This window comes from Petaurus breviceps, unplaced genomic scaffold, assembly GCF_028583685.1.
Source record: "Petaurus breviceps papuanus isolate PSGF00001 unplaced genomic scaffold, PetGlider_PUasm1.0 90686, whole genome shotgun sequence".
NCBI classification, from domain to species: Eukaryota; Metazoa; Chordata; class Mammalia; order Diprotodontia; family Petauridae; genus Petaurus; species Petaurus breviceps.
The window spans coordinates 11,356,999-11,380,292 of NW_027187309.1; the positions used below are offsets into that span (position 1 = coordinate 11,356,999).

At 34.5% G+C, this 23,294-nt stretch overlaps 1 protein-coding gene across 1 annotated transcript in view; it reads right to left on the reverse strand.

The window, feature by feature from the left end:
* Positions 1-11,342: 11,342 nt before the first annotated feature.
* PLCB1 (phospholipase C beta 1) overlaps positions 11,343-23,294 on the reverse strand; it is a 628,464-nt gene continuing 616,512 nt past the window's right edge. The window contains exon 31 of the mRNA XM_069065428.1: positions 11,343-14,984. Within this exon, the coding sequence (XP_068921529.1) occupies positions 14,754-14,984 (231 nt within the window). The 3' untranslated portion in view covers positions 11,343-14,753. The remainder of the gene's footprint in view (positions 14,985-23,294) is intronic.

Genomic DNA, 23,294 nt, shown 5'->3' on the forward strand with positions numbered 1-23,294 from the left:
ATAGCAATTGTTTCTGTTTTGGTCAGAAACCTAGAGGATCTTTCTCTTCCAGATTGACATTTTTTTAACTAGGTAAAAGAGGCCATTCTTTGCCTCATTTCTTACCTAGCCCTAACCACTAATTGGGTGTTACCCCAGTCAAGCTGAGACCTGGGAAAGACCTTAGGATGTTAAGGTCTCCCATTGCATCTAGGGATGCCAAATCTTTCCAGTCGTCCTGATCTATATCTTGCAGTGCACTGGACCCAAAGTGAGATTGGTGACTTTACACAGACCTCTCTCAGTTAAATCCAATTCACTTGAAAATCATGGTATCACCTTCCTGATGTCATGGTCCTCTTCAAGAATGAAGGACATACCGTAACAAAGGTCATCAAAGAAAGGTTGCTTTGCCACTTCTAGGAAATACTGCTTGAGGAATTGCTGTTGCAATAAACTTGTGAGTGCCCTTCCAAATCTGATGGTCAAAGCAGATGGGTAATATAGTGGTTAGAGTACTGAAGACCTGAATTCAAATCCTAACATACACTTACTAGCTCTGTGCCTTTGGGCAAGTCACTCTTTTAGTCTTAGATACTTAATCTGTAAAATGGAGACAATAATAGCATCTACCACACAGGGTTTTTGTGAGGGCCAAATGAGATAACATGTAAAGAGCTTGACAAGACTCAAAGTGCTACATGTATGCTGTTATTATAATCATAATCACTTTCTCTGTTACGTGTTGGCCAAAATAATAATAATAATAACAATAATAATAATGCCACAGTATTGTTAGAAGAATTAATGAGATTCTCTTTCACTAAAATTTGACTGGATGACTCATTATATGTTGGAAGACAGAATCATTGTTTATTGGAGCCCATGAATAATCCCTAAGAAGGAAAAGAGAATTAGAAGAGCTAATATGTTCATCTTAAAAATTAGTTAAATGTAATTTAATTACTTAAAGGAGTTGATAGTTTAGGGAAGCTTAATAATAAAATATTAACATCAATATTTTCTGTTAATGAGATATGGCTGCAGATCAAGGAACATCATGACCTAAAAGAATCAAAATCAGCAATAATGGAATGTAAATGGATAATATAAATGTAAATTAATTTTGGGTATTAGTGAACCATTACATAGCACCAGTGATAACTTGAGTTTGAGAAGTGTAAAAAGGTATACTAAGGAAATGTGTAACCAGACAAGAGATGGGCTGGTCACTTATTGAAAGTGAGGGAGAAAAGATGAGTAACACAAAGGTTCCACTGCCCCCCCCCCCCCAAATAGCAACAGAACTAGAGAAATTCTCCAAAGTTTTGAGTTTTGGTTACTTCCACAGGGTAGATTTGTGGAAATACCTGGGTAAAATTTACAGCAGTTGAGAAGGCATGAATGGATTGCAATGTGTAGCAGTGGATAGAATTCTCAATTTAATGAAATTGTTGCTTCATCTGAGTATCAGCACCCTTATAAAATTGTGTTATAAAATGTCATTTGTTATATTTCTACCTCAAGGAAAATAGATCTAGAACCTCTAGATCGGGCATTCTTAACCTTTTTTTTTCTGTCACATATGACATTTGACAATCTAATAAAGTCTAATATTACTGATGTTTATTGCCTCTATTCATATTTTAAATACATTTTATTTTCTCCAATTGCATGTAAAAACAATTTTTAACATTCATTTAAAAAAATTGAGTTCCATATTCTCTCCCTTCTGCCCTCCCCTCCTTTATCCCTGAGAGGGTAAGCAATTTGATATGGGTTATATGTGTGCAATCATGCAAAACATATTACTAGATTATTCATATTGTCAAAGAAAACATCAAAACAAACCCATGAAAAAATAAATTAAAAAGAAAGTATGTTTTTATATGGATTCAGACTCCATCAGTTTGCTCTCTGAAGGTCGATAGCATTTTTCCTCCTAAATCCTTTGGAATTATCTTGGATTATTGTATTGCTCAGAATAGGTAAGTCATTCACAGTTGACCATGATAAATTATTGTTCTTACTGTGTACAAGGTTCTCTTGAATGTGCTAACTTCACTTGTATATCAGTTCATATAAGTTTTTACATGTTTTTCTGAAATCATCCTGCTCATCATTTCTTACAACACAATAAAATTCCATTACAATCATATACTACAATTTGTTCAGTCATTCCCTAATTGATGGGATTTCCCTTAATTTCCAATTCTTTGTCAATATAAAAAGAGCTGCTGTAAATATTTCTCTACAAATAGGTCCTTTTCTTTTTTCCTATGTTTATAATTGAAGAAAATTATAAATTTCCATTAGAGGTTAGTGAAAATAAAGATTTTTTTTTTCTGTCCAAGTTTATGGACCCGCTGAAATATGTCCACAACCCTTTTGGGGGTGGGGGAGTCCTATGGAACCCAGGTTAAGAAACTTTAAACAAATTGAATTCTTCTTGTATATGAGTAGTTCAAAGTGTTGTTTTTCCCATTATGCTGTATTCAATAGGTCTACTGGACCTTAGAACTTTGACATAGTAAAAGTAAGTTGACAGTAAAAATTAATCTTTTTTTTAATTTCCCCTCAGAGAAGCAAGAATGTTTATGACAAAATGTTGTTTCCTTCCAGAGGCAGAGCCAACATGTGACAATGATTAGGAAAAACCCTCTGGCAATTCCTTCCTGGGGTAAGAGGTGGGGTCTGAACTGGGAGGAGACCCAAAGCAGTAGAAAAGTCATGTCATATTGCTTCATAGTTTCTGTGGAAAGCTGAGATCCTAGGGCTTAAGCAAGTGCAGAAATGCTGGAAGAGTAGGGATTCAAAGTCAGAGAATCTTAAGGAGCCAAAATGCTCTGTAGATCCAGAGAATTAAATGTGTGTCTGGCAACACGATTATCTAAAACTTTGACCTATTTATTGTAGCTGTTTGCTATTTCCTGCCCTACTAAATGTTGCTTTGATGGTCAAAGCTGGAATGCAGCATTTTTCTTTCTGACTGGATCACTCCTATCAGATTATGACTTCATTTATTGCCAATGCAATGAAGATTTATATGTCTAACTATATCTATACACAGATTCACATATGTGTATGTATATACACATATAATATATATGTTGTTGTTCTCTATTCCTTTCCAATTCTTTGTCATCCCATTTGGGATTTTCTTGGCAAAGATACTGAAATGGTTTGACATTTCCTTCTCCAGCTCATTTTAAAGATGAGGAAACTGAGGCTAACAGAGTTAAATGACTTGCCCAGGGTACCACAGCTAGTAAGTGTCTGAGACCAGATTTGAACTCAGGAAGATGAGTCTTCCTAATTCCAGGCCCAGCACTCTATCCACTGTGCCACCTATCTCCCCATAATATGTATATATGAACATATATCATGTATATATTATATATTACATAATATGTAATATGTTTATGTGTGTATATAAAAAAGAGCAAATTACTATTTCACTTTCTAACTCCTTAAATGATAAAAACCATTACCAATAGCAGATTTTTATGAAGAAATTACCATATGAGTACTGTGACTGTTAGAAAGACTGGAATAAAACATCACTAGGAATGAATTTCAAGAATGAATGGAAGAAACACTTCCACTGGGGAAAAAAACAAAGAAAATTAATTTGAAAAATCAGAGGTGTATTTATTGCATTTTCAAAGTTATGAGGGTAGAAGAATGTGATACAGAAGAGAATGTAATATAAGTGATACAGAAGAGAATGTAATGTAAGTAATACATTTGAGGACCCCCTCCTGGTGGAAGGGGAAGCTAGAACTTCATGGGGCAAGGAGATTGTTTCTGGTGGCTACATAAATGGCATTAGGATAAAGGTTATTAAGTGGCAATCAGAAAAAGACCAGTAATGGTGACTGGGGATTCCATGTTCAGGAGTATATGGAAAGTCATTTCTACACCTGACACTGATGATAGAGAGGCCTTCTGTAATGGAGAATTTTCTGGGAGATTACAGAGAGAATCCCAGAGGTTGTCAAGCCTAACAATTACTACCCCATGCTGTAAACTTATATACAAATAAATAATGCCAGTCAAAGTTTCTAGAAAGCTTTCCTAAATATTATTAAGCAATTGCCAGTGAACTTAATATTTTAAAGATATATGCGGAATTTTTTAAAGATATAGGTGAAGTTTTAATTATTCTTGTCAATTGAAGATCAGGGTTTCAGAAGAGAAAGGGATTGTGGGTGTATGAAGAGATTTAAATACCAAATATAGGAGTTTATATTTTATCTTAAAGTTTTTGGGAGCCATTGAAAGTCCTTGAACAACAAAATACAACATCCATTCCTATTAAAAACACTAGAAAGTATAGGAATAAATGGAACCTTCCTTAAAATAATAAGTAGCATCTATTTAAAGCCATCAGCAAGTATTATACATAATGAGGATAAGCTAGGAGCATTTCTAACAAGATCAGGGGTGAAACAAGGATGTCACTATCACCTCTCTTGTTCATTATGGTACTAGAAATGTTAGATGTAGCAATTAGAGAAGAAAAAGAAATCAAAGGAATCAAATTAGGCAAAGAAGAGACCAAGCTATCACTTTGTAGATGATATGATGATATACTTAGAGATCCTAGAGAATCAAGTAAAAAACTACTTGAGACAATAAATAACTTTGGCAAAGTTGTAGGGTATAAAATAAAGGCACATAAATCCTCAGCATTCCTGTATATTTCTAATTAAATTTAATAGCAAGAGATAGAAAGAGAAATCCCATTTAAAGTTAGTGTGGACATTATAAAATATTTGGGGATCTACCTGCCAAAACAAAGCCAGGACCTATATGAACACAAATACAAAACACTTTTCATGCAAATAAAGTCATATCTAACTAATTGGAAAAAAAAACATCAATTGCTTGTGTCTGGGTTGAGCTAATATAACAAAAATGATAATTTTACCTTAATTAAATTATATATTTAGTGCCATACCAATCAGTTTACCAAAAAAAAAACCTACTTTAAAGAACTAGAAAAATTAGTAACAAAATTCATTTGGAAGAACAAAATGTCCAGGATATGAAGGGAATTAATGAAAAGAAATGCTAGGGATGGTGGACTAGCTATACCAGATTTTAATCTGTACTATAAAGCAGCAGTCATAAAAATTACTTGCTACTGGCTGAGGAATAGAGGAGTGGATCAATGGAATAGATTAGGCACGCTAGATTCAGCAGTCAATGACTATAGTAATCTATTGTTTGATAAACTCAAAGACCCCAGTTTCTGGGATAAGACCTCACTATTTGACAAAAACTGCTGGGAAAACTGGAATATAGTATGGCAGAAACTGGGCATAGACCATTATCTAACACCATATACCAAAATTAAGTCTAAATGGGTACATGATTTAGGTATAAAGGCTGATACTGTAAGCAACCTGGGAGAGTAAGGAATAGTTTACCTGTCAGATTTATGGAGAAGGAAAGAATTTATGACCAAACAAGAGATAGAAGTATCACAAAACTGTAAAATGGATAATTTTGATTACATTAAATTGAAAAGTTTTTGTGCAAACAAATAATCACCAAGATTAGGAGGGAAATGGAAAATTGGGAAAGAATTTTTACAACTAGTATCTCTGATAAAGGCCTCATTTCTAAAACATACAGAGAACTGAGTCAAATATATAAGAATGCAAGTCATTCCCAATTGATAAATGGTTAAAGGATATGAACGGGCAGTTTTCAGAGGAAGGAATTAAAGATATATATATATATATATATATATATATACATATATATATATATATAAGCATTTGAAAAAATGCTCTAAATCACTCTTGATTAGAGAAATGCAAATCAAAACAACTCTGAGGTATCACATCTCACCAGTCAGATTGGCTAAGATGACAACACAGGTAAAAGACAAATGCTAGAGAGGATGTGGACAAATTGGAACATTAATGCATTGATGGTGGTGTTGTGAACTGATCCAACCATTCTAGAGAGTATTCTGGAATTATGCCCAAAGGGCTATAAATAATTTCATACCCTTTGATCCAGCAATACCATTTCTAGTGTTGTATCCCAAAGAGATCATAGAAGTGGGAGGAAACCCATATGTACAAAAATATTTATAGCAGCTCTTTTTGTTGTGGCAAAGAATTGGAAATTAAGGGGGTTCCCATCAATTGGGTAATGGCTGAACAAGTTGTGGTATATGAATGTAATGGAATACTATTGTGCTATAAGAAACAAGGAGCAGATGGACTTCAAATTTACCTGGAGAGGCTTATATGAACTGATGCTGAGTGAGAAGGGTAGAGCCAGGAGAAATTTGTACACAATTACAGACACAACGTATGTGTGATGACCAACTTTGATAGACTGGAATCTTCTCAGCAGTTCAGGGTTATAAGTCAACCTCAAAAGTCTCATGATGGAGGGAGATGTCTACATCCAGGGAAAGAACTGAGTTTGAATCCAGATTGAAGCAAACTACCTGCTCTCTTTCTTTTTCTTGTTTGGTTTTGTTTCCTCTTTCCCATTGCTCATTCCATCTGATACAATCCTTCTTTATAACCTGACTAATGTCTAATGTGAAACTATTTCCAGATCCTATATTTGATTGTATACCACCATGGAGGGCGAGAGAGGCAGGGAGGGAGAGAAAATTTGAAACTCAGGGAATTGTGGAACTGAATCTTGTAAACTAAAAGTAAACAAATTAATAAAGACCAAACAATTAAAAAAAAGAAAGTTCTTGAACAGTGAAGTGATATGATGTGATCATTTCTCACAATTTAATGGAAGGTGTATTAGAGAAAGATTAGTTTCAAGGAAACTAATTAAGGGGCTTTTAAAATTATTGTTCAGTCATGTTCTACTCTTTGTGACTCTATTTGGGGTTTTATTGGTAAAGATAATGGAGTGTTTTCCTGCTCCAGCTTATTTTACAGATGAAGAAATAGAGGGTTAAGTGATCTGCCCAGAGTCACACAGCTAGTAAGTGTCTGAGGCTGGATTTGAACTCAAGATGAGTCTTCCTGACTCCAGGCCCAGCACTCTATCTACTATGCCACATAGCTGCTTTTAAAATAGCAACTACTAATAAGTACTTGAACTAGAGAGGTTGTGATGTGAGTAGAGAGAGGAATGAATGTGAAATATATTGAGGAGATGAAACTAACTAAAACTGAACCTTAAATAGGCAAAATTAGAGAGCGGTTCTCTTTCACTTAGAGGAACTCAAATAAACACAAGATGACTGCTTCTTGAGTATATTGTAGATGCCATTCTTCTTCAAGTAGGGTCTGACTAGATGTCTTTGGAGCTTTTGAGATTTCTCAAATGACTTTCCATTATCCACATTTGTGTGACATTTTATTGTGATTTGAGCACTGTTTTGATTATCCATAAAGAGTAAGAGAAGATCCACTTTTTAATTATCCAACCAAGTAATTTAGATTAGTGGAGTGAGTTTTCTGAGTTAGTAGTGAAGTGGTTCTCAAAGCCTGCAAACACTTGCCCCTTGCAGACCCAATATGCTGGTGCCTCATCCTGCCCCCGTCTGGCTTCATGCCTGTGCAACAGTTTCCTCAGTCTAGTTAAGTGAAAAGAATAAACAATCCATTAACAATTCACTAGAATGTGAGCTCCTTGAGAGCAGGGACTGTTTTGTTTTGTTTTCATTCTTCTTTGTATGCCAAGCAGTTAGCATAGTGTATAGCACATGGTAGGAGCTTACTGTTTTTGACTGACCAAATATTTTTCAAAATATAAAATGTGAAATCCACACTGAAAATTAACAAATAAATAAACACACAAATATAAATAAATTTTAAAACATATATATTTTTTCTCTCAGGCCCTTTCCCAACATATTCATAGATTCAGACATACAAACATGTTATATACATACATATTTCATTGTTTATTGACAAAGTGAAAATGAAACTAGACCCAATGTAATGCAAAGACAGTTGCTATGAACCATCTCCCATAGCCTTTTTCCTTCTGGATCATATTCCTTCAGGTGCAGACAAGAAGAAATTTTAGCCACACAACCTTGCAACTTACAAAAGGCATATGTCTCTTGTCTTCATTCTTGGTTACTTGCACATGCTTCTATCCTCTGTACATTTCTTTGAGGAGTCGTCTTTAGAGATAGATATGGCTACACAGGGAACTGACCCCAAAACTTAACTTTTTAAAAGAAATTTTAAAATTTCTCATTGGTGTCTTTAGAATTTCATTCTTGAACATGTCTCAATCCTCCCGGGCTTATGTATCTTATGGTATTTTAGCCTTGACATCCTACCTATCCTTATTCTGAATTCATTGAAATCCGCTTTGTTCATCTTCTTAGTTCTTTTGAGTATTTGTGCATTTTTTCCCATAGCTCCTGAAATGTTCCACAACTTCGTGTAACCAGTACAATGTCATTCACAAACAGCAGTTTCTGGAGAACTTCACCATTTATAGAGCATACCTCTTCAATTTGAACTTTGCATTAGATTTCTTCCAATAAAGTAGCAGTGCCTTTTATGACTATACATCTTCCTGTTTTATGCTAATTCATAAAACATAATTGTCTTGTTGCTAGGTCTCACAAATGAAGGCCATGTGAATTCTGAGGTATCTGTTACCCTAATTCTTACTTCCACAGCTAAGTCAGGAAGTCTCCAGAGCTTGGATGGTTGCTTCTCTCCACCAGTGTTTTAGGAGTACCCCTGGAGGGTCAAAGGTGATTCTTTAAATGCAATTGGCTCAAACTACCACCTGTGTATTTTTTTCCCCAGATTATCAATAAAGAATAATTGATAGCCAGTTTTTTGTAGTTTTTAGAAAGGAATATTTACCAATGTTATACAATAAGAATCATTTGTAGAGAATATCACCTGAAATGTCTGTGACATACTCTACCACAAATAACATACAGAGCCCAAGATAAAGAGGAAACTCATAGTTCATGGCTATTAGAAGAGTTTTTCTCCCATTGGATGCTCAAGAAATTCTCATTAGGCACAGTGTGGTTTTTTTGCTGGGTTCCTTGTAGAGCTACCAATTCACTGCATTCTTGGTTCCTAATGATGCAGAGACCAGCTGATCTGGGGGCATTGCAAGGACACCAATAGCATGATGGGAACTGCTGCTGTCTCTGGAATTATGAACATTGGATAGAAAGATAAGAAATTTAAAATACTCCAGAACCAGGGGAGGGAACCTGCAGCTTCAAGGCTCCAAGTGGCCATCTAGGTCCTTGAGTGTGACCTTTGGATTGAATCCAAACTTGACAGAATAAATCTTCTTATTTAAAGGATTTGTTCTGTAAAACTTGGACTCAGTAAAAAGGCCTAACTCAAGGGCCCAGAAGGCTACATGTGGCCTTGAGGTTGCAGGTTCCCCACACCTGTGGTCCAGACTCTTTAAAGCTGAAGGTCCTTCTTTGGTTCAAAGGGGAGGAGGAAAAAAGATGTGACTGAGGCCTGAAGTTGAAATACTTCAAATCCGAAAAAATTCCTTCTCAGGAACATAGTAGAAAAATGCACATTCTCATTTCTGGTATTCCTTTCATTTCTCAACTTGCTTGATTCTTAACCACTGAAGGACTAACCATTTTCCATCCAATTGAAACAGACTTCATTCCTATCTGGCATTTCATTTCATTCAATGACTTTCAAATACTTTTCATACTTCTTTTGTTTGTTTGGTTGATTGACCAATATTTTCAACTAGTCATGGCATCAAAGCTAAAATGAATCTTGTATGAAGGAATCTTGCAACCTTTTGATTCCTTGTTGAAAGATGACCTTAAACACACCAAATTGCTCTACTAAATCAAATGCTGTTGTATAGTCAAGAACAAATAAACATATTGGGATCTTGTATTCTGTACATAATTAAGTCAATTGCATAAATATATAGTCTACATTGCTTACAACAGTCTACCTCTTTCCTACTCATATCCTTTTCAGGAATCCCTTCAACACATGTTTATATTAATTTTTTTTACCTTTTTTTTAGGGCGATTGGGATTAAGTGACGTGCCCAAGGTCACATGGCTAGTTTTTGTGTTAAGTGTCTGAGGCTGGATCCAAACCCAGGTCCTCCTGACTCCAGGGCCATTGCTCTATTCACTGTGCCACCTAGCCACCCCACATGTTTATATTCTTTAAAAATTGTTATAGATGAAAAAGAAGACACAGAGATTAGTAGTGTTCATAAGCCCTTGGTCCTTTGGGTTTAGATTCTTTTAGGTGTCTTAGCAAGGTCTGTGATTGTCTCTACATGTTTGTTATCTTTCTTTCCTTCAGATACCTTTGGAATAACTTCTTCAACACCCTCATAATTGTGTTGCATACATTCTGGATTTCTTTTACATAGATTTCATTAAATTCAGCTTTTCTTTTCTTTCTTCTCTTTATTGTTATTTCTACATCCTTTATAAATTAAAGTATTATGGCTCTCTTTTCCTTGATGGTGGAAAGAATTTTACATAAAAATTCTTTGTATTTTTTCCCACTTTTTTTTTGGTTGCTGTCTTCCTAGTTTCATTCTTAAATACCCTTGGGAGTCCCTCTTCAAACTGGTTTTATCCTCTACTCTCAATTTGTATTTTGAAGCTGTTCTGTTAATAATCTTCTGTTGTCATTCTCAGTAAGTTTTATAGTTGAAATTTTTAGTTTCTTTTGCCCCTGGCTGCCACATTTTTATGCTTCACAAATGAGAAAATTTTTATTGAGTAATAAACTTTTTAGGCTGGTTTTCTCACCTTATTATGACAAGTTAATTATATTAATTAAACTTCTATATGACATTGCAATTGGTGTCTTCTGTCTATATCCCTTTTCCATTATCAATAATGCTTTTAAACAGGTCTTTTTAAAACAGTCATAAAATCATATAGGTCAAAGAAAAAGTCACAAAAATGACATACCTAGATTATATAAAATTAAAAAAAATATTTGCACAAGTAAATTAAACAAATAAAATCAGAAGAAAATATATAGACTTGGAAAATATTTGTATTAAATTTCAATCACAAAAATCTGACATCCAGAACCTATAAAGAATTTGTACATATGCATAAGACATCACATCTAGGAGCAATGAGTGGAAGAGGCAAAGAAGATTTAGGCTTAATGTAAGGGGAAAAAAATAACAGTTAGAGCCAACCCAATGTTGAATGGACTAACTCAGAAGGTAGTAAGTATCCTCTACTTGAAAATCTTCAGTGAAAGATTAGAGGACTATTTGTCAGATACTTCCTTACAAGAGATTCCATTTCTGATATTGGGGACTTTCACAGAAAATATATAATCTGACAATTTTGTTCTTGCTGCTGTAAAGGGCATTGGTCATGATTTCTAGAACATGAAAAATAGCAGTTATCTTGTGTTAAGAAATTTTTTTTATTTTTTTTTCCTTTGGAACTGTTGATGAAAGCACATAAAATTACAAGTGGAAGAAACGTCATGCCACAAAATTGCATAGAATTATTACAAAAATGTGAATTATGCATTTTAAACAATTTGAGATTGATAAACCAAAATATGTACAATTTTAATAGCTCAAAGATTTTGTCCTATCTTTTTTCTTAAAAGGCAAAAATCACAAAGTCCAATCCATCACAGACAATATTAATACAATGTACAAGAGTAACATTAAAGTTAAAGAAACGCAAGCAACGTTCCTTTAGAAATCATCCAATGATTGCTTAACTAATACACATGTATTAATTAATATATGGCAATAATGAAACTTTAAATCCAAAAATGTCTGGCAATTCATTAGAACTTTGAAAATTCTGTTCACGCTGCCAAAACCACACTATTTTCAGTAGTGTAAAGATAGCTGAAGAGCACAATCTAGGTAAATGCAAGGTTCTATTGTCTATTAGAGAAACATCCACAGTACAGAATTTCATACATTCAACACAGAACAAGGCAAATACATAAAGGCACAAGACCGCACATCATAAAGACCCCTTTTTCTTCATCTTAGTCTATTTCAAGTAATAATATTATTAGATGATATTTGTATCATTGTTATAGTTTCAACAATGCAAGATATACAGTGTTACATACTACCCTACAACTGCAAAAAGTATCACTGTACAGATATAAAAAATGTGATTACAGTAAATGGTCAAATACAAACATATTGCAAAATAGCTACAGTGGTTAAGATACGGAAAACCAACTAACTGAATTGTTTTGTATAACTGAACTGTTTTGTATAAATAAAAAAAATTACTCAGCCTTAGTCTATTTCCAGACTAAAATTCAGTACTATCTACTGTACTCATTACAATGCTGTGGAGTTGTGAATATCCTTATTAGTTTATCTATCCTTCAGGTAATCTGGAATTCTGTTATAAAATGGAGCATTGAATGGAGACCATTATAGTTTTTTTATGATCACTGTCTTTATCTTCAAAGTGCCAAAGTAGAAAGATTTATAAAGGATTTCCCTTTTCTTAAGTGGAAGCTTTATTCAATAAATCAAAGTGATTTAGTTCAAAATACAATCATCTCTAAAGATCAGGTGACTCCCCCTTGTCTTTTAAAGCTGCTTTTAAAAAATGATTTTTTTTAAGGTTCAGACCTAAGCTTGATCTTGATTGAAACTGAAGATTGATTTGTAGTTATTGCTTAAATTTAAATAACATAAGGTGCACAGAAATATTAAACTCCTGAGGGAATCCAAGTTAAAGAGCATAAAAGTTTTCTGGGTATTAAATTGCTTTGCTTTACTCCTGTCAAAGATAATTATTTTAATTTCAATAAAACATAATGGAAATATCTCATAGGTTGCAAACTAGGTATTATTTTTATGGAATGGCAGTGTGGCATACTGACTAGAGCTTTGACCTTGGAGGCAGAAAGACCTGAGTTCAAACCCTGTCTCTTAAACATAGTAGTTGTTTAACCCTAGACAAGTCACCTAGCCTCTCAGTGCCTCGAATACAATAAATTACTGAAAATCTGCTAATCAGTGGAGGGAGCTTTCCCAACAAGAGTTCCCTCATACCAATGAAATCATAGTTCTGGAGTAACAATAAAAGTACTTACGTTGAGTTCTAAAGATTACACTTTTTCATTTAAAAACATCTTGACCCACATAAAACTTTGAAATATAATAATTTGATAGGTCTTTACCATGAGGTTGTTTTGCTTTTTATAGTCTAACAATATGTAAATACAGATGATTCTGTATATTTAACCACATGAAAATGTGGTTCAATGGATTAAATATATATGTAAAGCATTCAATGGATCGGCTTCAGTTTTAAACTTTAGCAAAACTGAATTTTATTTAGGGCAAAAACAGTGGCAGAAAATAAAACATTTCCCATATTGTCACCCTCTTTTCTGTTCAGTTCTATCTACTTTAAACTGTAGATAGATCCTTAAAAACTGACCCATGAAATCAATTATTTAGAAACTGCAAAATATGCGTATGTATTTTATGTTCTAACAAAACTTTGCTTTACACCACCAGTGCCAAAAATTTGTTTTCTTAATATTTTAATATAATTTAATATCTACATAATCTAGATATTAGGAACTTACTTTCCCTACCCACTTAAACCTGAATTTCATTTAATTTATTATACATGAGGTTGGGTTCACTGCCAAATAATAAATATACCCACATATATATGAATGTGTATAGACACACACATGTTGTTTTGTGTGTATATGTTTATATGGATACAAGATATATTTATATATATATTTTTATATATGGGTCTGTGTGTATTCTCTAGATAAATATTCAATCTTTATTTCTATACCCCAAAATAAAAGGACCGTAGAATGCCAGAACTAGTCTATAGTCAATATGACTCACTACAGTCTGTTCACTATGGCTGTGTCTGCATACTCAAGGTGGCTTTTCTTTTTTGATTCACAGGCCAATTATTTGCCAACTGTTTGATCAATATATTTAGTCCTACAGTTAGTGAGTATGTGACCTGTGAATCTAAATGGTCAAACCTATATTCATGTGTAGAAACAGCCTCAAAATATCTGGAAATACCAGAGTCTACTTAGCTATGCAGCTATCTGGGTTGATGCCTAAAATAGACCCTAACAAACTATACTGATATGTTTTTACTGTTTTAGGCCATTAGTCTGGCTGCATCTAGATATAAGCAAGTTGAGCCTTTTTTGTTTAAAGAAAAAAAAAACTTTTAAAAATCACCACTGTTCCTTGTGAAGAATTTATCAGCAGCAAATACAATTTTACCTCTACAATAAACATAATATCAAAACAGCAAGCCACCAGTGCTTGCGAAGCAAAGAAGATAAAACAACTTAAAGCAAATATAAAATTGATGATATGGCTGTTGACAGGCAGTTAGAATGAAGTGCTCAAATATGGCGGTTAACATGGCATTAAATATCATTGCACATTTCTGTCACTCTCTGCATTGGTTTAGAATATTTCACTCCCAGTCCAAACAGAAACCAGTAAATGGCTTTCTTTGTTAAATATTCCCAATGGTGTATGTGGACAGTTCTGACAGTAAGAAGAAAGTAAGTATCTATATCTGTATGGTGTACACATTATCTTCCTCATTAGACTTGCAGTATGTTTCAACACGATTAACTGAAGAGTGAGAATGAAAGCCTCTGCATATCACTTTACCAAAAAGATTCCCTTAAGAGACAGGCGTTGTATTAAGCAAAGACTCTTGATACTACCAGCTGCTCCACATTCACAATAAGAGAGAGGGGAAAGACCAAGCTTTGTGAAGATGTGAATACTGCTTGTGGATCATGGGGGCACAATTAGAGGGGTGTATCAAACACTCTTTCTGCATTGTCTTCTTCTAGTTCTTCCTCATTTGGGGGAGACTTGTGGTTCACTTTGCTGCTATCTGAGGTGACAGATGAAGAGACTGAACTGTGATTGCCATCTTCACTGATCTTTCCTTTCATGGCTTCCTGTACAAACTCCAGAATTTCCAGGGGTAGCCTTTTGAATTTGTCTTGATACTCCTGGTCAAGTTCCACCTGCATCTGGAAAATGTAAAGAGAAGGGTCTATTTTAGGGTGTTCTGGTTTCCATAATCATGAACACAGAAACCTCAAACAACAATAAATAATGATGAAGTGTTAAGAAGGCGAGAAATAAGTTCTTTTTAAATTAATATATGTCGAACATGTTAGAAATAATCGTCTTACCAAGAATTCTACCTGGCCATGAGTGAATTTTGAAAAAAAAGATTTATTTCACATTGCTTCTGACGGATGACTTAGCCTTTAAGCCCCTGTGAAAAAGGGTCACTTAGTAGGCACAAGCCTCCCTCAAGATAATTACAAATTCTTTTATAACCATCTTGATTTGAATTTCCCCCTTTGCTGTCTATTGGCTAGAAGCAACCTCCTGAACTGCCCACTTTCACGTTCTCTTACTTGATATGTTCCCCCTCAAACAGCTCTTTAAGCATATGTACATGCTTCTGAGGTTCTGCTAGGTCATGGCTCTGATTAGAACCAGTCACCTCTGACTTACATTCTCTTATCACTCAAAGCTGGAAGTAGTTTTAACCCTGTGGAAACAGAATTCTTTCTTTTGTTTCTCACAAATATCCACATGATTTCAAAGTTGGAATGCTAAATGGGGTTTTAAACATTGAAAAGATATACACCTTGTCATAGATTCTAATTTCACCTAAGTTCAAAGGACACACTAACAGTCAAATAGCTTAGAATATCAAAAGTTGGTGATAGGGTTCACACACATATATGGAGATGATTCATGAGCCATCTTAGACATATATGCTTTGAGGCTCTCTGAAAAAAAAAAATCAGGCCTTGGTGCCCAACCTAAACATAATGAACAATTTTGAACTTAGCTAGGGTGCTCAAGAGACGAGAGACAGGTATTTCATCTCCATGTTTCTCTGAATATATATATATACATAATCTCTTTATCTTTGACCAAAATGTCTAAACAAGTAAAAGTAACTCTCAGTTTCCATGTCTGTAAAAATAAAATAGGTCAATTGTTTTGACGTTAAAGTCTATTATATATTTTAACATATGTTTATGTGTGTATATATATGCATATGTATATACATACATACATATAACTTCTAAAATATTGAAGTTTATGTCTGCACAGGATAACTGAATTTTAGAGTCCTAAGTCAGTTAATAAATATTTATTAAGCATCTATTATATGCTAAGTAATGTCTAAGCACTAGGAATACAAAAAAAGGCAAACCAGTCCCTGCCCGCCAGGAACACACAATCTAACATGGATATTGTAAGGTACTTCAAATATGGACATATGTCAGAGACACGGAGGTTATTTAATCCAAGCTATTACTTCATTTAGGAATCTCCTCTCTTATACTCATGATGGATGATCATAATCCTCTGTTTCCAGGCATAAAAAGCTCACAACTTTATGACGTACCCAGTTCTTTTATTGGAAAGCTTCACCTCCTTAGAATTTCCATTTGATGAAGTATACTATACAAAACATGCTCACTTGGAACCCAGATCAACTTCTGATTCTCTGGACTGCTTTTCCATCTTGCCCCCAAGGGCATACCTCCCTGCACTTGTCCTTTTCAATACGTTCAATATGTTGTCTTCTACCTATAGAGTGAGCATAAGTTCCTTGAGGGAAGGATTTCTTTTTTGCTTATATTTGTATTTCTAGCACTTAACAGTGCTTGGTATACAGCAGGTGTTCAAACAATATTTTATCTTATCTAATTTAATAACCTAATATAATTAAATGTACCTTGTTACAAAATTTTTAGATTGAATTTACTTATACTTTCTACCCATTGTATTTAAATCCCACCTAAGCAACAATACAGAACAAATCTACTTTTTTTAAGACTTTTAAATATTTAAAAACTTCTATAATATTTTCTGTTAGTCTTCTTTAAGTTGATTATGTATATTTCCTTTGACTATTTGTCATAAAATGTGGTTTCTAGGCCTTTCGCCATCCTGATCTTCCTCCTATATTGGTCAAAGTCTTACTATTTGTCTCCCTTAAATAAGCAGAGAACTAGAGATATGATCACATCAGTGAAGAGTATGGATCATTACTTCATATGTATATGTATATTTATCTTTTTTATTATCATAGTATATAAGGTAGTTGCCACAAGCCAGTCAATTAAAACCCTAGGTTTTTTTGTTTTTTCACAAAAATCTCTGCCAAATCAAGTCTCCTGTATCTGATAATTGTGTAATTGATTTTTTTATATTTCAAGCACAGGAATTTATAATTAGCCACATCAAAATTTGTATATGTTTATTTATGTACCTATTTCTCTTGATAGAATGTAAATACCTGAGAACATGGGTTATTTCAGTTTTGGTTTTGTGTCTCCAGCATTTATCACTTTATAATTATTTTTTTGATTGGTTTATGTCTACTGGCATAATAATCTGTTTTTATAATTCTCTGTCATCATTGTCTAATCATGGTAAACATTCGAAACTATGCCATATGAGGTTTGGCATAGTTTGGCCTGTAGTAGAAAAAAACCCAACCTTAACTGAGGAAAAATAACTAGTTAAAAATATTTGAAAAACTGTCATATGAAAGTACATTCAACTTATTTTCTTGGAATAAGAAGAGAAAGCTTGGAGCTATGGATGAAATTTGCAGAGCAATACATTAGGGTTCAATATAATGGATTTTAAATTTTTAATGTTTAAAGTCATCCCCAAAGGGAATGAACTATCCTGGGAGGTAGTGAATGCCAAATCAGTAAAATCTTAAAAGTGAAGACTGTGCCTGACAAATAGTTGAAGATATTGAATTTGGCCTAGGTGTCATCATCAGTTCTGTTCACCCCCAGAATTCTATGAATCTATGCTTAGTTGATAACTGATTAGAAGTTTTTAGGTATTGGAGTAGGGTGTAGAAAGTAGAAAACTCATTATGGATGACTTGGATCATCTAAATTAAAACAGACATAAATATGGAAGGGTAGAGAGCAGAGTTGGAATTTGAGGAGAGAGAAAAAACTGGGGAAAATCTGCATAAATCATCAGAGTGTACAGAAACCTTTCAAACGATCCATTTTGAGCTACTAATTTTAATTATTAGGAAATGAAGGACAATAATGAGTTGCCTAAGGTCTTACAGATCTCGAACTTGAACCCACATCTTCAAAGGTATGGAAAGATTGGAAACCCTGCCCTATGAACACTGAAAGAATCATATAGAGAGATAATAGATATGGGAAAGTTTTGGCAAATATTAGTAGCCATCAATAAGGCTCATTTTTGGATAGGAGAAAATAATTCTTTGCAGGTTGAATGTCAAAATCTGCTTTATTGTTACAGAGTTATTATCGTGATGCAGGAGGAGAAATTTAATTGTGGAGTAATTAGTAAGATTATAAGTAAAAGATGATGGTATGCAGCACTGAGGGCCCAGTTAATTGTTGTGAAAACTCTCTGCTGGAGTGTAGGCTTTTTCTTTAAACTATTAAAAGGACTCTAGGCTTTGGAATTGGGGTCTATAGTACTGGTATTTACCCCTTGCCAGAATAATGGATAACTTCCTCTTGTGTTTATTCCCTCATGAAAAAAAGAGGTAAGCATCAAGATAGAGAACATCTCCAACACAGAAAAAATGAGATGTTTATAAACAGATTTTACTAATTTTCATTCTGATGACTCCAAGATAATGATACCAAGATATGGCAGCATATGAGATGCATGAAAATTATGCAAAAACACAAAACCAAAACAAACTCATCTATAAAACTGGACTAATGGAAATCAATGGAGCATCAATGACAAGATAGCAAAATAGCCAGTTTTTCTCTTGCTGCAACAATTTCAGATGAAGTGGAAGCTTAGCAATTTCACACTTCTTTGCATGAGTAAAAACTCTCCCCATTGTTTGACAGGTCCTACTTTCTCTCACTATTATGAACTATTAGCAAACCGTTTTTCAATTTTTAATTAAGCAACACATAGGATTGCACTCTGTGAAAGGTAGAATGGGAGAAAAGCTAAGTTCTCTTTCACAAAATAGAAGTCTGTGTATTAATGCCTAATATACTAATATCAGGAAATAGAAGTTGTATACCAGATATCCAAAAGTAAAGGTTAAGCTAGAAGACAGCACGACAGAATTCTGTTGTAGTTCACTGAGATTAATATTTCCCTGTAGTTGTTGACTGTTTAGGATTCACATTCCTATGTTGTTGTTATATTATTGAAACAACTGGCTTAAGAGCAAATAATGATTTACACAAATACATCCATCAATTCTCCAAAGCTAGAGTGAAGCTTTTTCTTAAAGGTCCCAATGATCTTATCAATGACCTTAATTGAATTATAATTTTAGCAACTTTGTCCTTTTAGGATTTTTTTTCCAAAATGATAAATATCACCAAATAAATTATGCATATATTTAAAATTTCCTGTTTTTTAAAATTTGTAAATCTTTACTTAATTTGATGCATAAAGCATGATTTTTATTCAGAGCTTTAAAAGGTTCAAGGAATAAAATGGTGCCTTTGGAAATTAGATCTAATTTTCTTGATAAATAAAGACATGGAAAGTATTCTATGATGGTGTTGCATGGCATATTAAGAGGTAAGGGCCAAGTCATACCTTATTCATTCAACAAAATAAGTGCATTTTGGGACCTTTTATTGTGGTGTATTTTGGGGCTATTATCATAGTGGAATTTTTATTCAGTTCAAGAAACTAGAAACTAGAGGGGTTGGGTTTATTCTCCTTGATTCCATGGTCAGATTCTGGGGGCTTGAAACAATATAGATTCCCTTCCATTATGCACCACCACTTGACCTTCCACAAGTTCAGAACACGATATTTGTCTCACACAATACTTTGTTTTCCACTTTACATATCATGTGTCATTTACTTTACCATATATTAGTTTGTTAAAACAATACATGTGATCATTGTATATACCTATCATTGTATGGTTGTGTATAATTATTTCATTTTACTTTAACATAGAGGTCAGTCTATAGTTTTCACTTATCATGCATTAGATTGAAATATTCCTCTACTGATGGTTCATGGAACTGTGCTAGGAAACAAACATTTAAAAATGATACAGACCCTGCCATCAAGGAGTTTGCAAAGTAGAGGGATGAGAGGTATACACACACACACACACACACACACAAAACCTAAACTGCAAGTTAGAATATTATTAAGTGTTTGGCAGAAGTCAAAACATGAAATGGCCTGAGTGATTTAAGAATAGAGGGATGACTTTTAGTGGTCAGAGAGGTATTAAAGACTAAGGCATTTTGGAGAAAGGGGCATTGAGCTGGGTCATCAATAAAAGAGGGATTTCAACAGGAAGAAAATGGGAGTAGGGCTAATATTTTCCAGGGATGGTGGATGTCACATGCAAATGAATGCATGAATAAGGCAGTCCTTTAGAATATGAAGAGAGTGGGAGATTAATGGGTATTCCAAGTTGTTTGGAGCATCAAGTATATGAAAGAGAATAGATGGAACAAGGTTTGAAAGGGAATTTGTAGTTAAATTGTGGAGGGCCATGAATGCCAGATTGAGAAATTTCTAGGACCAGCAAATAAGAAGATCTGAGCTCAAATCAACCCTCAGATACTTGCTAGAGGTGTGACCCTGTGCAGTTCACTTAACCTCTGCCTCAATTTCCTCATCCATAAAATGGTCATAATAATAGCACCTAACTTCCAGGGCTTCTGTGAGGATAAAATTAGATAATGTTTGGGAAGTACTCTGCAAACCATAAAATGCTATATAAAATTTTAGCTATTATTAAAATTCAGCAGGTAGGGTTACGGGGAGGGTGGGACCTTTTACTGTTGTATGGTTGTTGTTGTTGTGAGAGGCAACATGGCTTAATGGACAGAAAGGATGCCTCACAGTCAGCAAGACATGGGTTCACATTCTGACTCTGCTATTTCCTGCCTGTCAGACTCTGGGCAAATCATTCTAGTGCTCCAGGCAACTGCCTAAGATCATACATTGAACAAACAGTGTTTCATTGGTTGAAGGAGTTTCCTCACCTGGGAGTCCCCTATGCTAATGAAATCATAGGTCCAGTTAGAATCCCCAAACTTTTTTCTTGAGATAGTGGAAATAATATCCTATGTATAGGTGGAAAGGAAGATCCAGCACAGAGGAATAGACTGAAAATGAAAGAGAGTAAGGGGGAGGATCAAGAGAAAGAGGGAGAGGAAGAAAGAAATGGAGGGAGGAAAAAAGGGGGTATTTTGTTATTATAATTGAAGGTCTAAGGAAGAGATAGGAGAGGACTGAGTCAAAGGTGAAGGTTGAGAATTTAGCTTTGCTGAGGAGGATTCCATGAGAATGAGAGGATGGTAAAGAGTGTAGAAGAATATATTGAAAGATTTTGAGAAAGAAGAACTGAAGCAATTCACACTGATCTCAATATTCTGAGTAAAGTAAGAGATAACTTAATTTACTACAAAAAAGAAGAGTAGAAATGGAGTTGTGGGCTTGAGAAGGAATAAGAAAGTTTTTAATAGTGGGGGATGTGATAAGGAATCAATCAGAGAAGAATAAAAGTCCTAGTACAGTGTCTTTTACAAGGTATGTGCACCACAGATATTTGTTGAATTGAGTTTTGACCTTATGATCTGCCATCTCTATGATACACTCCTCCAGCCTTGAAACTCTTATTGCCTTGTTCTTTTTTTCTTGTCGTCTAGTTAATTCTCCTACTTTGTACAGTATCTTTCTCAGTGATTGGCATGGTAATTTGCATTGTGGACATTTCATAAATATTTGTTCAGTTAGGTTGAATTTAATGAATCCTGAATAGCTTCCACAGTCTACCTTCTCCACTCTTATTACTCTACAAAATTTAAATCACTATATAAACATCAATTGTCCACCACTATACAGTGCTTTGTGAACAATGCTTTTTGATTTCTAAGTAATCATGTTTAATTCATAAGCTAATTTGTCTTTCAGAAGATTGTTTCTGTGACTAACTCTTAAGTATAATGAAAATGAAATGAGTATAACTTATGCTTAGCCCTGAAATTTTTGTCAAAGGCATCTTCCATGCTTGCCACATGGAACACTTTTTAGATTGCCTTCTAGGATCATAGATTTAGATCTGGAAGCGACCTCAGAGGTCACTGTAATATCAATGGAATATGAAGATTTTCCCCATCCATTAATAGGTCTATGTGACCATGTGTGTCCCTTTCCTGGGTCAAAAGGTATACAGGTATTTCAATCAGGGATGTCTTGTTGCTTTGATACAACCTGAGTCACAAAGAGCCCATTGGAGGAGAAACTTGCCTAAGGAGGAGCTTGTTTAAGGAGAGGCTTACTTGTAGGAAAGCTTTCACACCTTTTGGTACTAAGTTAATTAGACACTGAGTCATGAGGGTTGTGATGCCTTCTGGCTCTGAGCCTATTAGTTGAAAACTATATATCCTAGGAGGCTGGTATTTTACTTTGCGGGCTAGCTCATGAGAAGGACATTTAGATTCCCTGGACTGTACTTCGAGCAGCTGTTTGTTAAGAACCCCCTGACTACTCAGATGTCGGTGCTCTCTGGTCTGTATTTCTCTGTTTAGACAGTTGGAGCCCTGTCTATTAGATTTCTGTGTTTCTACTTATGTAAGTTTTATTAAAGTAAAACTGTTGACCACTTTTGGGTTGTCTTTCCTTTAGAAAATCAGATCAAAGAATTTATACTAGCAGGCCTCCTGTGTGCTGGTGTTATTGGTCTTACACCTCCATAGCAGCTGCAAGTAGCATTAATGCAAAATCACATAGTTCAACACTCTCATTTTACTAATGAAGAAACTGAGTCCTAGAGAGATTAAATTGAATTGCCTGAAATCACACATGTGGCAAGTCAGAGTCAGAATTCTAATGGAGGCACTCTGATTTCAAATTCAGCCCTTTTCCCCACTACACCATGGAGTTTAATAACATTATCAATATCCTTTAAATATATCAATTTTACTGATGGCCAAAGAGAAAGCGAAGTCCCTTATGTAGGATATAGCTAAAATGGAGAAAATAGATTCCTGCCATTTTACAAATAAGGGGACCTCCAGAACTACATAAATATGGCTAAAATCTGAAATGGGTCAGGGCATGCAAAAGAACAATGAGTTATGTAGCAGATACAATCTAAACAAGTTCTCTAACAAAGTAAACTAAAACCAGGAAATACATGAACCACAGTGATGCCATGTAGGGAGAACTACAAAAACTACCACAGAATTCTTGGAAAAATAATGGGGGTAGAGAGGTATTCTTTTCTGTCCTGACAAACCATATTTCTTTAAATACTAATGAGGAAAAAAATAGGCAGA